This window comes from Dasypus novemcinctus, chromosome 23 (genome assembly GCF_030445035.2).
Source record: "Dasypus novemcinctus isolate mDasNov1 chromosome 23, mDasNov1.1.hap2, whole genome shotgun sequence".
Taxonomy (NCBI): Eukaryota; Metazoa; Chordata; class Mammalia; order Cingulata; family Dasypodidae; genus Dasypus; species Dasypus novemcinctus.
Window position 1 is genome coordinate 61,110,366 of NC_080695.1, and position 16,801 is coordinate 61,127,166.

A 16,801-nucleotide genomic window follows, 5' to 3' on the forward strand; every position below is an offset into this window, starting at 1 on the left:
TTCATTCTCATTAAAAGCATTTTTCTGTTTTTTATGTCCTCATAGATATTTTTAATGACTATAAAATATTACATAGTTATAGTGAAATACACTTAATCTTTTCCCCAATATATTTATTATATGGCCTGTTTTTCACTTTGAGGTAATATATGTAAGCTTTTAGTAATGTGTCTCCATAGGAGACCCAAAATAAATGTTTGTTGAATTTTACCCTAAGGGAACAATGCAGCAGGAGAAAATGAGTCTTAGAAGCAAGATTTCTTGGTCAAAGTAAGTATGCAAATGTTTTCGTGGTTCTTGAAATGGATTTAGCACATTTCTTTTCAAAGCGACTATACCAGTTTCTAAGGGTGCATTGCTTTTTCATTTCAAATCACTTAGGCACATGATAGAATAGATTTTCCCTGTGGTGACATCTTTTTAAATCGTCTGATTTTCTTCTCTTCAAAAATAGCAAAGCCATCCCAAGAATCCAAACGATAAACATCGTAGCAAAAAGTGTAAAGATCCCAAACCACGGGTAAAGAAGCTGAAGTACCACCAGTACATTCCACCAGATCAGAAAGGTGAGAAGAACGAGCCGCAAATGGACTCCAACTACGCCCGCCTGCTCCAACAGCAGCAACTGTTCCTGCAGCTGCAGATCCTGAGCCAACAGCAGCAACACTACAACTATCAGACAATCCTGCCTGCACCACTCAAGTACGGGGCTGGGGGTCAATGCTGTCTTCATAAAGTGGATTTTACTGTGGTATCTTATGAGGCAACATAAGTTACTAAAGGTCAGATGTTGTGATTTATTTGCACTCAACAATTATTTTCATTTTATTGTCATCAAAGCTTATCAGCCAGTGCCTGAAGTTACCATAGTGAGAATTACCCACATTCCAGTCTAGTTTTCATCCTCCAGAATAGGTTCAGAACTTTTCAAGTGAGAAATGGCTTTTCACGTTATTCAGTCAGGAGAGATATCTCCATTATGTACTCAAAACAGTGTTAAGTGCTATGATACAGACATAAGTTGAAGACCTGGTATAAAAAGGAAAGATGAATGATAAAGGAAAGCTTTGTGGAAAAAGCTAGATTTGCATATGTGGAAGAACTCAGGAAGAGCCCTTCCAAACAAAGGGAAATGATATAAGTACAAATATAGAAGGAGTTGTAAGCAATGCCATGTATTGGTTGATAAGAAAAATAGCCTGAGTAAAGAATATGATTAATTTCTTAAGAAAAGTGGAAGGTGAAAGTGAGCAGAGCCAATGTCTGCAGGAAGTTGAAGTTGGGTAGAAGAGTTTAATTTTGACGTGGTAGACAGACAGTAGAGAGTTTCAGAGGGCAGTTTCTTGAAATGCAAGAAAGAATAATTTGAAATTTGGTTTAAAGGGGAGTTTAGAAATAGGAAAACTGGTTAAGAATTTTGCAATAAATTAGATGTAGATAAATTCTGTTTAATTTCCAGAACCAAACACTGGAGACATTTTCTGCCACATTTTTTTTTAAGATTTTAAAAATTTATTTATTTATTTATTTATTTTCTCTTCCCCTCTGTTGTCTGCTCTCTCTATCCATTTGCTGTGTGTTCTGTGTCCACTGGCATTCTTGTCATGGGGCACCAGGAACCTGTCACTTTTTTTTGTCATCTTGCTGCATCAGCTCTCCATGTGTGCGGCACCACTCCTGGGCAGGCTGCGCTTTTTCGTGCTGAGCAGCTCTCCTTGCAGGGTGCACTCTTTGCATGTAGGGCAGGCATGGCACCCCTTGCATGCGACAGCACTGCACGTGAGCCAGCTCACCACACAGGTCAGGAGGTCCTGGGTATCGATCTCTGGACCCTCCATATGGTAGGCAGACACTCTGTCAGTTGAGCCACAACTGCTTCCCTGCCACATTTATTTTTACCAAAATCCCATTATAAGAAACTGAATTTTTAAGTCCTACAGAGCACACAGTAGTAGAATTTTATTTGTATAATATTCCCCTTTGGTACCATGGAAAGACCAACAACAACCTGAGAAGTCTAGGATTAGTCTAAGCTTTGCCAAACACAGCCTCAATGGTCCTGGAGGTCATATCTTCTCTCTGAACTTCAAGTTCTTGTCTAGATAGTGATCACATTCACCAGACCCTTCCCTGCCGAGTTGACTTAAGGGAAAAATAAATTAACTTAGTTTTGTTATTTTAAGGATTAAACACTAAACTGTTAATCTGGAGACCAAGTATGGTATTATAGATTCTCAACCAAAAAGACAAGCCTCATAGAATAATTACTTTAAATCATGCAATCTTGATGGGAGACAATATTGCCCCCAAGAGGTTAAAGATGGTTGTGGGGGTTAGAGGAAGTGAAAAAAATCTTACTTTGTGTATAAAACACAGACAAGCATAGTATCTAACAGATGTGTAGTACATCTGTGTTATTAAAATTTCATGGGGAGGACAATTATGAAAAAAATGTCTTATTATAGTCCCTGAAGGGGCAATAATGAAAATTAAGACTAAGAAATGCTGATTTAATATATTTTCATAATTCTAACATGAAGTTTAAAAGTTGAATTTTTAGGATAATAGTGATACTTAAAATGTTTATCATTTCATCCAAACTTGAAGAAACTTATCTCAAATACTTGAAGCAGATTTGTAAAATAAAACCCCAAAATGAATGTCAAGAGTTAGCTGTTGACAAGTCCAGGTCAGCTTCAATTACTGGCTTCCTGAAACCCATTTAATAAAGCTCATGCAAATACGTTCCATGTGCACTTGAGAACATATAGTCTCCTATATGTGTTTTTTCAGTGGAGTGTTGTGTGTGTGTGTGTATGTTAGGTCTAAGTGGTTTGTAGTATCGTTTGAGTCCTCTATTTATTTCCTTATTGATCTTCCAGGTTGTTGTATCCATTATTGAAAGTAGGATATTGAAATTTTATTATTTAACTCTTACTCTAGTACTGTCTGTTCCTTCAATTCTGTCAATTTTTGCTTCATATATTTTAGGGCTCTGTTATTTAGATGTGTATGTATTAATAATTATTATATCTTCTTGATAAATTGAACCTTTTATCAATATATAATGTTATTCCTTGTCTCTTGCAACTTTTTTTAATTTAAAGGCTATTTTCTGTGGCAAGAATATAGCTACCCAGCTCTCTTTGGGCACTATTATATTTGCATGGAGTATCTTTTTCCATCCTTTTATTTTCAATCTCTTTGTGTCTTTGCCTCTAAAGTAAGCCTTTCATAAAGAGCATATAGATGGACCATGTGTTTTGTTTATCCATTCTACCAATCTCCACCTTTTAATTGGGGAGTTTAATCCATTCACATTTAAAGTAATTACGTATAAGGAAGGATTAGCTTCTTCCACTTGGCACTTTTTCTATATCATGTTAATTTTACTTCTTAATTCCTCTATTACTGCCCTTTTTTGTATTTAGTTGATTTTTAATAGTGGACCATATTTTAATTCCCTTCTTTCCTTTTCTGTATATTTTCTAGTTGTTTTCTTAGTGGCTACTTGAAGATTACAATTAACACTTTAAACTTAAAGCTACCTAGTTTAAATAATTTAGTTTCAATAGTATACAATCACTCTGCTCCTATACGTCTTTGTCCCTTCTTCTTATTGTTGTTTTTACAAATCACATCTTTATACATTGTGTGCCCATTAAAATTTATTTATAATTATTATCATTTGCCTTTTAAATCACATAGGGAAAAAAAGAGGAGTTATGAACCCAAAGTACAATAATACTGGCTTTTACTTATATTTACCTATGTAGTTACCTTTACTAGTGTTCTTTTCTTCTGCTTAAGGCTTTGGGTTACTGTCTAAAGTCCTTCATTTCAGCCTGAGGGACTCATTTTAGCATTTCTCATAGAGCAGGTCAATTGGTAATAAACTTCCGCAGCTTTTGTTTATCTGGAAATGTCTTCATTTCTCCTTCATTATTATTTTTTTTTAATCTTTCACTTTATTTATTTTTCTTACTCCCTCCTCCCCCTCCAGTCCCCTCATTCCTCCCATTGTCTGCTCCCTGTGTCCATTTCTGTATGTTCTTCTGTGTCTGTTGTATTCTCATTAGGCGGCTCCAGGAACCCATCCTGGGAACTTCTGGAGTGGGAGAGAGGGGACCATTCTCTTGCTCCACCTCAGCTCCCTAGTTCGCTGTGTCTCATATTGTCTTTTCTCTTTGTCTCTCTTTCATTGTGTCATCTTGCTGCGTCAGCTCTCCATGTGGGCTGCACCACTCCTGAGCAGTCTGCCTTCCTGCACAGGGCTGCACTCCTTGCATGGGGGCCACTCAATGTGCGGGGGGCACCCCTGTGTAGGGGCCACACTCCTTTGCACTGCAGTACTCTGTGGACCAGCTTGCCACATGGGCCAGGAGGCCCTGGGTATCAAACCCTGGATCTCCTATATAGTAGGCGGAAGCTCTGTCCGTTGAGCCATATCCGCTTCCCTCTCCTTCATTCTTGAAAGGTGAATTTGCCATTTAGAGATGTCTTGCTTGACGTTTTTTCATTCTGGAATTTAAATGTGTCATCCCAATCCCTTATTGCCTCCATTATTCTGGTTAGAAATTAGCTGTTAATTGTATTGTGGATTACTTGTACGTGAGGAGTCACTTCTCTCACTGCTTTCAAAATTCTGTCTTTGGCTTTCAATAGTTTGACTATAGTATGTCTTGGTGTCTCTTTGAGTTTATCTTGCATGAAGTTAATAAAGCTTCTTGAATTTGTATGTTCATGTCTTTAATCAGATTTAATAATTTTTTTGGCCATTATTTCTTCAGATACTTTTCTTGTCCTTTTCTCTTCTCTTTCCAGTACTTCTGTGACTATGTTGGTATGTTTGATGGTGACTACAGGTCCCTCAGGTTCTGTTCATTTTCTTCAGTATTGTTTCTTTCTGCTCCTCGAACTGGATAGTTTCAATTGCCTTTATCTTCAAGTTCTCTGATCCTTTCTTCTTCCTGTTCAAACCTGCTGTTGAGCCCTTCGAGTGAATTTTTTATTGTAGTTATTGTGTTTCTCAGCTCCAGAATTTCTGTTTGGTTTCTTTTTATAATTTCTATTCTCTAGTATATTCTTTTTCACTTTGTTCCTACTTCATTTTCCTGATTTTCTTTAGTTATTCATAGTTCCCTTTAGCTCTTTACTGTATTTAAGACAGTTGATTTAATGTCTTTGACTAGAAATTCCAACATTGGGCTTCCTCAGAAATGATTACTGTCACATTCTTTTTTTCCTGTGAATGGGTCACATGTCCTTGTTTCTTTGTATGCTTTGTAATTTTTGTTGGCAGCTGGACAGATTTAAGTATTATAATGTGTTACCTCTGGAAATCTGATTCTCCAACTCCTCACTCATTGCTTGTTTTTTTTTTTTTTTTTTTTGCTTGTTGAGTACAGCAGCCATCTGTGACTTGTCAAATTTAAATTTTTATAAAGTGTCTAGCCCTTGTTGTGTGTGGTTTTAAATACCAAAAAAGGGGGTGGGGGGATGTACTGTTCATTTAAATCTTCCAATATGTAGTGCCACCTGGATAAGCCTAAAAAAGCCAAAATCAAGTTCATGTTTCTCTCATGTTCCCTCTCCTGTTTAAGTGAATTCTCTCCAGAAGGGCAGTCTTGGTCCATACTAAAGTTATGGGAGGTCTGTGTTAAGTGCACCACGTCTGAAGTCCCAGGCTTTGTCTTCCAATCCTAATTCAAGTTGAATGAAACTAGACTCAATAGAGGTTATTAAATGAAAGACCTATGGAGAGCTTCTTTATGGAAAGAACCATATCTAATTTATCATTTTTACCCTTGGATAATAAATGTCATCTCTTTGTGCTTTCCCTTTCCTCTTCAGCAAAAATGGGTCTAACATAGTGTGTCTCAGAGAGATAGAAAGAGGATGAATGAGGTGATATTTGCCAAGGATTTAATCCAGTGTAAACATAATAATAAATATAATAAGTAGTAAAAAAAAAAAGCAAAACTAAGGCAAGCATCTGTGCCAGTCTCTGGAAGCACCAACAGACCAACCAAAATGCCAACTCCCAGTTCTGGGGGCAACATGGTCCCCATAGCCACCAACCCATTGCTATCCCCAAAGCTGGAGCAAGGCTGAGAAATGGGGAGCAGTAGCTGGTCCAGGCGTATTGCTCATTTAATGAAAGATCAGCAGCCTCTCCATCTAGCACTCACCTTGTTTTAAATGTCACATCAGGTTCCAGAGTTCCAAAATAATTAATTCCAAGCACTGTTTCCAGTTCAATAGTTGCCTCAGTGCTAGCCCCTAGAGTTTCCCACTCTGCCATTTTACTAACTGATTCTCATCCAACTATGAATCTCACCCCATAAGCATTCTCACCTTAGATCCCTATTTCAGAATTTGGAATTTAGAGTCTATTCGGTATCTACACCAAAGCTTTGTAATGACCATAAATCCACAATGTAGATGGCTATATAGAATCAACCATTATGTTTATATTTTAATAAGCATCAACCACCCAGAAAAGGAGAGGCCAATCTCTCCAAGAGTATCACAGATGGAAGAGATCTGTGCAAAGGCAAAGAGGTCTACCTTTGATGTGGAAAGGAGTTTAGGGAAATTAATGCAAAGCACCCAACTTCTAGGACTTGACAATTGATTTGCCAACATTTTTTAAATAAACTCTTTTATTGAAATATCACTTACATACAGAAAAGTGTATAAGTGAAAATTAATGCAAAAGTAAACATACACCTGTAACCACCACCTAAATCAAAAAATGAAACATTATCAGTACCCCAAAAATCCCCCTTGCATCCCCTCTTAGTGACTATCCTGCCTTCTATGCCCAGTTTGCCTGTTTTTGAATTTTATATAAATGCAATCTTATAATACTTCTGTGTGTCTGGCTTTTTTTGCTCAACATTGTGTTTGTGAGATAATCCTTCTTGTTACAGATAGCACTAATTTTAATACTGTTTAGTGTTCTGTATATGACTATATCATAATTTATCCATCATACTTCTAATTTGGGCTATTACAAATAAGGCTATAATAAGTATTCTAATCTTTATCTTTTGGTACACGTATGTGTCTTTCTGTTGGTTATCTACCTAGGAATTGAATTGCTGGGTCAGAGGATTGACATGTATTTACCTTTAGTAGATACTATGAAATAGTTGTCCGAAATTGTTTTACCAATACACGTTTCCACTGTGCAGTGAGAGTCCTAATTGCTCCAAGTACTTGGTATTGCCAGTCTCATTCATTATAGCAGTTCTTCTGGGTATGCAATGGTGTTTCACTGTAATTTTAACTTTCCTCATCCCTAATGAAGTTGAGTACTTGTTCATATAGTTATTGACCACTTGGGCATACCTGTCAAGATGTTTCCCCCGTTTTTCCACTGGATTTTCTCTCTTTTTCTTAGTGATTCATAAGATTTCTGTGTGTATATGTGTGTGTGTGTGTACATTTTATATATATATATATATATATATATATATATATATATTTTTTTTTTTTTTTTTTTTTTTTTTCCCCCCCAAAGTACCAGAGCCAGGGAGCAAACCCAGGACCGTATATGTGGGAAACCAGCACTCAACCACTGAGCTACATCAGCTTTCTCTTTGTATATTGTAGATCTGAGACCTGTATATGACTTGACTTTTCGCTGTCTTAAGGTGTTCCTTTTAGTTAGTGCTTTTTGTGTCCTGTTTAAGAAGTCACCTATCCAAAGGCCATGAAGATAATATCCTGAATTTTATTCTAAAAATTTTGTTCTACAGTTCCCATTAAATTCGAGTGTAGGGATCAGTCAGGAACCTATTTTTTCCTGAATGAATATCCTGTTGGCCCAGCACCATTTACTGCAAGGACCACCCTTTCTCCATTGCCTTCCAATGTCATCTTTGTATTAACTCAAGGGCCCATATATGTGGTGTCTTTTTCTCAATTTTCTACCATTTGCTTTTCTTTCTGTCCTTGCATCAGCACCATGTTATCTTGATAACTGTGCCTTTGTAATAAATTTTGATTTCTGTAGTATGACTTTTTTAGTTTTACTTTTCTTCAAGGATGCTGTCACCATTCTTGGCCATTTGCATTTCCATATAAAGCTTAGGATCACCTTCTAAATTTTCACCAAACAAAATTTGCAGGTCTTTTCTTATGTTTTTTATTAGAGAAGTTGTGAGCTTACAAAATAATCATGCATAACATGGAAAATTCCCATACATCACCCCTCCACCAACACCTTGCATTGTGGTGGAACATTTGTTACAGATTATAAAAGAACATCATCAAAATATTACTATTATGGGCTATAGCTTATATTAGATTTTTTTTTCTGTACACCCCTCCATTATTAACAGCTTGTATTAGTACTATTTGTTATAGTTAGTGAGAAAACACTCTCTTATTTGTACTGATAACCACAGACATCTACCACATGGTTCACTCTTACAGAGTCCCATGCCTTGTATAGTCCATCCAAAGTGTACACTCAGTGACTCTCAGTCTCATCACAGAGTTGTGCAGTCATTGCCTCAGTAAATTTTTGAATGTTTTCCTTAATCCAAAAGAAAAAAAATCCCCTATACCCTATTATTGACCCTTAGCATTAATATAGTACCTTCTTTGACATTGTTGCAAGAATATTGCTATTAACTATAGTCAATAAGTTAAATTAATTGTATTTTTACATGCATCACTATATTCTTATCACTTTGTAATAGTGACGTACATTTGCTCTAGTTCATAGAAGAACATTATTTTTGTGTTTATAGTAACCACAATTTTTATCTACCATTAGGTTCCCTATGGTATTCGGTCCCTAAATTATTCTCTAGCTGTCTCTCAGTTGACATTTGCATCCCTAGATGTAATGTCCCTTTCAACTACAATCCCATTTATAAATCAACCATTACACTCACTCTAATGCGTTATAATCAACTGTATCCATTTCTACACTTTAACTTCAAGCTAATTAAAAATTCTGCATACATTAATCATCAGTACCCCTTCTCAGCCTTCATCCTATCTCCTAGTAACCTATACTCTAGATTTTAATCCATGTGTTTATTCTTTGTATTTAGTTCGTATTAATGAGACTCTATAAAATATTTGTCCTTTGTGTCTGGCTTATTTCACTCAGCATAATGTCCTCAAGGTTCATCCATGTTGTCATATGTGTCCCAATTTCCTTTTTTTTACAGCAGCATAGTATTCCATCATAAGCGTATACCACATTTTGTTTATCCCATTCATCAGTTGTTGGACACTTGGGTTGTTTCCATCTTTTAGCAATTGTGAATAATGCTGCTGTGAACATCGGTGTGCAAATGTCTGTTCGCATTCCTGTTTTCAGTTCTGGATATAGTCTTAGAAGAGGGAATGCTAGATCATAGGGCTGTTCTATATTTAGCTTCCTGAGGAACCACCAAACTGTTTTCCACAGAGGCTGCTCCATTCTACATTCCCACCAGCAGTGAAGGAGTGCTTGTATTTCTCCACATTCTCCCCAGCAATTGTAGTTTTCTGTTTTTTTTAATAACAGTCATTCTCTGAGGTATGAGATGATATCTCATTGTATTTTTTATTTGCATTTCCCTAATAGCTAGTGATTCTGAACATTTTTTCATGTACCCTGCAGGTATTTTTATTGGAATCTAATTTAATAGACAACTTTAAAATATTGAGTCTTCCAATCCATGACTATGATATTTTTCTCTTAATAAATTAACAGTCAAATTTATAGCAGCAAACAATAACAGATTCAGAAATTATTTTATTTATTTTGAACTCTAATTTTCCTTTTCTTTTGAAGGACACTCAATGACAAAAATAGCAACAGTGGGAATTCAGCTTCGAACAGTACCACACCTAACACACCAAGACAGAACACATCTGCTCCTGTGAGAAAACCAGGACCACTGCCTTCTAGCTTGGATGAGTTAAAGGTGATAATTCCAAATAGAGCTTATTCACCCATAAGTACCACAAAATGTAAATACTTTGCCAGATTTGTCTAGCAGATGTAGGTAGTTTTCACTAGGCATTCAACTTTACCAAAGCTATGAAACCTTTTTGGAGGCACTTTCTTTTTACTTCCATTAAGATTCTTTTAAAACAGTAACTCTCATTTATTAAGGATGTACCACATGCCAAGCACATAGGATTTTTTTCTTCCCTGCCCAGTGCCAATTTTGAGAGAAGGAGGAACTTGTAACAGTTAAGAGCATGAGCTCCAGGGCCAGCCTTCCTGGGTTCCCCCCTAGCTCAGCCTTCTATTATCTGTAGAAGCTTGGACCAGTGATTTAACCTCTCTGCCTCAACGTCCTCATCTGTAAAATGTAGCTAATAATTATACTTACCTCATAGTCATTTGAAGACTAATTTGTAAGAGTACACACAAAGCACTTCAGTGTCTGGCACATGATAACTAGTCAATAAATGTAGCTGTTTTCATCATCATAATTAGTAAATCTTTTCTTTGACATAAAAGAGGAATTACTTTAAAAACCCGTACTTTATCACTGCCTCTCAAGTTCTTTAGTTCTCTAGTTGAACGTGTTTGTGTTTTTTAAAAAGGGGAGAGGAGCAGATGTGGTTTAAGCAAATGAGCACCTGCTTCCCACAAGTGTCGGGTTCAGTTCCTAGTGCCTCCTAGAAAAAAAACAAAACAAGCAAGCAAAACAAACGAAGGGGCCAACACTTGGGAGCCATTGTGGCTCAGTGGTTGAGTGCCAGCTTTCCACATGTGAGGTTCTGGTTCAGTCCCTGGTTCCCGGTACCTCAAAAGAAAAAAAAAGAAAGAAAGCAATCCTCTCTCATGAAAAAGAACAATCCCACTTTCAGAAATGCAGTAATACCAAGTTGTCTGACAGGTACTTTTTCCATCATGCAAGTGTACTGTCAATTTGTCAGAAAGTTACAGTACCAAGAGAAGAGATCTGATTTGTTTGTAATATTTCTAGGTATCGGAACTGAAGACAGAACTGAAGTTAAGGGGTCTGCCAGTGTCAGGCACCAAACCCGACCTTATTGAACGCCTGAAACCCTACCAGGAACTGAACAGCAGTGGCCTTGCTGCAGGCGGTATTGTGGCAGTATCAGCCTCTGCCATCATTACCAGTAACCCAGAAGTTACCGTGGCCTTGCCAGTTACAACACTACATAACTCTGTGACTAGCTCAGTCTCCACTTTCAAGGCAGAATTGTCATCTGCCGGAAGCAGCAACTTGGCTCCTGTTGAAAGTGTCAGTTCCCCTCTGCCAATCTCACCATCTCCCTCCGAACAGTCCAGTCTCAGTACCGATGACACAAACATGGCAGACACTTTCACTGAGATTATGACCATGATGTCTCCTTCACAGTTCTTGTGCTCCTCTCCTTTGAGAGTGACAAATACTGAAGACAGCTTAAGTCCCACCAGCAGTACTCTGTCCAGTCTGGAACTGGATGCAGCTGAAAAGGATCGCAAGCTCCAGGAAAAAGAGAAGCAGATTGAAGAGCTAAAGAGAAAACTGGAACAAGAGCAGAAGCTTGTGGAAGTCCTGAAAATGCAACTTGAGGTTGAAAAACGGAGCCAGCAGCAGCGGCCGCTGGAAGTCCAGCCCACCACAGCAGCTAATTCTGTCAATAAGTTAGATCAAAACCATAGTAGCACTGGTGTCACTGTCAAAGATGAGACTTCGCTCACTGACTGCTCCAACTCAAGACAACCCATCCCAGTAGCCAGCCATTCTGTAAGCCAACCTGTCTCTACAGGCAGCCAGACCCTTGTTGCCAAAAAGGCTGTAGTCATCAAGCAAGAGGTACCTGTAGCCCAAGCGGAGCAGCAGAGCATCGTCTCTCAGTTTTACGTGAGTTCCCAGGGACAGCCGCCGCCTGCCGTTGTTGCTCAGCCTCAGGCTTTACTGACCACGCAAACTGCTCAGCTACTGCTCCCAGTGTCCATCCAGGGCTCAAATGTCACTCCAGTGCAGCTCCCAGTAGGCAGCCTCAAACTCCAGGTGTGAAGTGTGTCTTCTAACTACCTTGTATTCTACCACACATAGAACAGAAACTGCTCATGATAAAAGCATACCTGAGCATTCTCCTAAATGCATTCAAATTAGGTTTTGCAATTATATAAAACTTGCAGTGGTGGGGGGAGTTTCAAAGATTTTTAAAGCTAGACTTTTTATAAGTAAAAACAAATGTGGAATGCTTTTCTATCAAATACATTTTACCTTTTAATGAACACAGTCTTGTTCATGTAGACATTTTAAAATACCAATGGCATTATCATTTGTGTAGACATTTTAAAATACCAATGACATTATATCATAATAGCTACTGCTATTGAGCACTTTTTACATGCAAGGCACAATATCAAGTCCTTTCAGTGACTTATTTCATTTACTCCTCCCTCTCTCCAGAAGAGCCAAGTGATATGCTCACTCTCTAGATAAGGAAACTGAGGCCTAGGAAGGTTTAGTAAGTTGCCAAAGGACTCGGCTAGGATGTCACAGAGCTAGCCGGGTCCTCTGACTCCACAGTTTTAAATTTCATACCCATTCCAATATTATGTCTCCCAAATTTAGTTCTAAAAAGGTACTATTAATGTCAAGGTACCTAAACAAGGAAAATATGACTTCAGACTTAGGACTGAGAATGTTATTGAGAGAAAATACTGATTAGCATAAAATTTCATTTTATGCCTACATAAACTATGTAATTATATTAAGTTGTTTTATGTAACGCAATTTTGGTAGGTTTTAATAAAATGTAGAATACAACTAACAAGAAATCCTGTGGACCAGTGCACTTCAGCCTTTACTACTAAAATACTTAACAGCCGAGAGGAGTAAGCTTGTAACCTGGGGTTAAGCGACATGGCCCCACAGGTCTTTGGCATGTGTAAAAATTCTAATTCTCCTGTTTTAGCTTTAAAGCACCTGTGAATTTGAAAATGTACACCACAATATATCTTTTTGGAAAAAAAAGTTTTGTCCAAATCTTCCATTAGAGTTGACATTCTAAGAGCAAGAACCATTTTTATAGTGGGGCTTTGTATACCCACCTGTGCACACCCCATCCCCAGAGAGTACACATACTCCAACTTGAGAAGCAGGAATTTGGACAGAGAAATAGAAGTTCTTAGTTGACCTACATGTATGCAAAACTGGAATAGGTTCTTCTTATTTCCATTTCTTATTTTCCCCAAATTTTCAAATGAAGATCTTAGCCACATAAGAAACAAGAACATAAAAATTCTCCTCTGCCCTTTAAATCTCTGGTTTAGAATTGTTGGAATTCAAGTTTATTTACATATAAATTGAAGTCACTTTATCTAGAATACCATTCAGTAATGTGTTCCTAAACATTCTTAGGACACATATTTCTCTTTCAAATTCTGATTTTAAATACTCAATAAAATCTGAAAAGGGCCACGAAAACTATCTGTAAACATTTTGTCTTATTTCATTTTAGATACAATCCGCAAGTGACCATTTATTCCACATCTAAACTTTTTATTCTAACAAATTGATTATTTTTATTCACCTCCTAGACTCCACCACAAGCAGGCATCCAGACTCAGCCTCAGATAGCAACTGCTGCACAAATGTCAACTGCTGCTGCCTTGTCCTCAGGCTTGACCCAGACTGTACCTCAGAAGCAAGACACTTTCACACAGCATGTTCTGAGTCAGCCTCAACAAGTCAGAAAGGTCAGTGGATGCTAACAAGTTACAACAGCCTCTTGCTTGATTTTACTGTCACCCCTTCATCCATTCAACAAGCATCTTCAGAAGCCGCCTCAGTGGGAAGCTCCTGTTTGCTCTTCTCTATGATCACTTTCCCATAAAGGAAGCCATAGGTCAGATAACATTTGGCTGCAGATTATCCAATTATTTGGGATGGAGAAAGAGTTCTATATTACTAAAAGATAGCTCACCTTAACAGTTAAAACCTTTTTCCAAATGAAAATCTCAGAGGTTTTTGTTTTTCAAATTAAAAGATTTTGTAGAAAACAAAAATGCTGTTCCCTGGGAAAAGCTATTTGAAGATAAAAGGTTACTTCTGAAATTTTTATTTTGATGAAGATCTTTGCCATATACAAATTATTAGCCAGAGCATTTAGGTCTGGTTATCATTCTTGTTCACTACTTCCTATGTATTTGGCCTTTAGCAAAATTCACTCACCTTCTCTGCATGACAGAGAATGAATGAAGGTTGTTGTTCTAATACTTCCCATCCTCTGTACAAATTCCTACCAAAAACTTATGACATTAAATTGCTCCAAAAGTCAGCAAAACTCCCTCTTACCCAGCAGGTGGAGCTATATGCACATCTCCTTGTCAGAAAGATCTGAAGGCCTCAAAAATAGGCCTTAGAATTTTAAACCTTGAGAATTATTAGTCCCAGAATTTTGCTCTTCAACGTAAAAGAACTTAGATAATTAGTATACCTGTAGAGATGCCTGGGGAGGTAGTTTGAACAGTTTGAGTTAAGACAACTTTAGGAACAAACAAAAGGCCTCTTGACTCAGCATGCTCTCTTTAGGAAGCTCCTCAGAAATGCAGTGAGAAAGGAATTATGCATGTATATTATTTAGTTTGAGGAAAGCTCAGAATATCGTTTTAGTGTAGTTATAAGCACAGGAAATATTCAAATGTTAGCAACATAAGTAATATATAGACAGGGTAATGGGCTTATTCACTAAGTCTCAAATTACTAGAATTTGGAGTCACTACTTCCAGTTTAAAGGAAGTAATTTTTTTAACAAATATAAGGAAACATAACTTTTTCAATAGGAATAAATTTATAGAACTCATCACCCAGGGAAGTTAAACCGTTTGGGAGATATATATATATACATATACTCTCACACTTAAGAAATACGTGGGCTATATATATATATATATATGTGTGTCTATGTACATATGTATGTATGTATTGGTGTGTGTGTGTATAATATTTATATATTGATGTACACTTTTTGTATAGGAAGGAGGTTTTTCTCCTTCAGAGTATTAATGGTATAAAGTATATTAAATATTTTAATACACAAACCAACTTCTGTGAAATACATTTGCAAAAGCCCTAACACCTATGGATCTTGTTGGAGGTTAAACAAACCACTTGGGATTCCATGAGGACAGCTTCTTATAAGGGCTGGGTTTGTTTGTTTTTTTAATGTATTTTTTATTTATTTTTAAAAGATACTTCAATTACATAAAATTTTACATAAAAAAATAAAAGGATTCCCATATGCCCCACTGCCCACACTTCCCATCCTTCCCCACATTAACAACTTCTTTCATTAGTATGGTACATTCATTGCATTTGATGAACACATTTTAGAACACTGCCACTAAGCACAGATTATAGTTTACATTATAGTTTACATTCTCTCCCACTCAATTCTGTAGGTTATGGCCATATATATGATGACTCATATCTGTCATTACAGTGTCACTCAGGACAATTCCAAGTCCTGAAAATGCCCCTCTATTATACCTCTTTGTCCTTCTCCCTGACTTCAGCACCTCCAGTAGCCACTGTCTCTACATAAATTATATAATTTCCTCTACTGCTAGAATCATAATAAGTCTATAGTAGAATACCAGTAAGTCCACCCTAGTCCATGTTTTATTCCCCAATCCTGAAGATTCTGGGATGGTGATGCCTGCTCCACCTCTAATTGAGAGGAGGCTTTGGTTCCATATGGCTGATGGATAGGCCTCTCTTGCTTGCAGTTGTAGACTCTCTCGGTTCCTTGGTGTGGTGGTTGTCCATCCTCACCTCCTTGTTAGTTGTCCTGGGTGAGTCCAGTGACCTGGAGAGTGGGTGTTGCAATTCTGCTGAGGCTCAGGGTCCACCTGGCACATGGACAGCCCAGAGATTCAAGTCTCTTAGAAGTACACCTGCCAACTCCAGCATCAACTATAGGTTCAAATAAAAGGGACAGAAGAAGAATATGTATAGAAGTCACATCTGAGTCCAACTTTGTCACACTCAGGAACACAAATTCCAAGTAGGGCCCACTGGTGAGGCACCAACCTCTGGAGCTATCTGCCATGACTGTAGGATGTGGGTTTCTCCAGAGCCCTCAGGAGCCCCACTATTTGGGGTAGTATCTATTTTGGCAGTCTGTGAGATCCTGCTGAGACATGCATATGTGTTACCTCTGGGAAGACCTCCCAACTCATTTCGAAGTCTCTTAGCCATATAAACTCATTTGTCTTTACCTTTTCCCCCTTTTATTCAAGGTCTATTTCTTTTCTTTTCTTTTCTTTTAAAGATTTATTTATTTATTTCTCTCCCCTTCCCCCCCTCACCCCGGTTGTCTGTTCTCTGTGTCTATTTGCTCCGTCTTCTTTATCCGCTTCTGTTGCTGTCAGCTGCATGGGAATCTGTTTTCTTTTTGTTGCGTCATCTTGTTGTGTTAGCTCTCCGTGTGTGCAGCACTGTTCCTGGGCAGGCTGCACTTTCTTTCGCGCTGGACAGCTCTCCTTATGGGGCACACTCCTTGCACGTGGGGCTCCCCTATGCGGGGGACATCCCTGCGGGGCACGGCACTCCTTGCACGCATCAGCACTGCGAATGGGCCAGCTCCACACAGGTCAAGGAGGCCCGGGGTTTGAACCACGGACCTCCCATGTGGTAGATGGACACCCTAACCACTGAGCCAAGTCCACCGCCCTATTCAAGGTCTTTTTCCAGTTGCATTGCTCATTGGTATTTGGTAATAATCCCTTGGTGCCAAGGAGGCTCCTTCCCGAGAGTCATGTCCCATGCTGGGGGGAAGGTAATGCATTTATATGCTGAGTTTG

General features: G+C 38.0%; 1 protein-coding gene across 26 annotated transcripts in view; it reads left to right on the plus strand.

The window, feature by feature from the left end:
- The window catches only part of MRTFB (myocardin related transcription factor B), a 222,541-nt gene that overhangs the window by 188,945 nt on the left and 16,795 nt on the right, over positions 1 to 16,801 (plus strand). For 15 of the 26 annotated variants that reach the window (XR_009183032.2, XR_009183033.2, XR_009183034.2 and 12 more), the window contains 4 exons: positions 455 to 702; positions 9,806 to 9,938; positions 10,956 to 11,993; positions 13,535 to 13,693. Coding sequence is in view for 20 of the 26 variants with exons in the window: in XM_058286443.2 (XP_058142426.1) it covers positions 455 to 702; positions 9,806 to 9,938; positions 10,956 to 11,993; positions 13,535 to 13,693 (1,578 nt within the window). In the remaining 6 variants the exon portion in view is untranslated. The remainder of the gene's footprint in view (positions 1 to 454; positions 703 to 9,805; positions 9,939 to 10,955; positions 11,994 to 13,534; positions 13,694 to 16,801) is intronic. The other 11 variants (XR_009183035.2, XR_009183036.2, XR_009183037.2 and 8 more) reach the window with 1 other exon arrangement.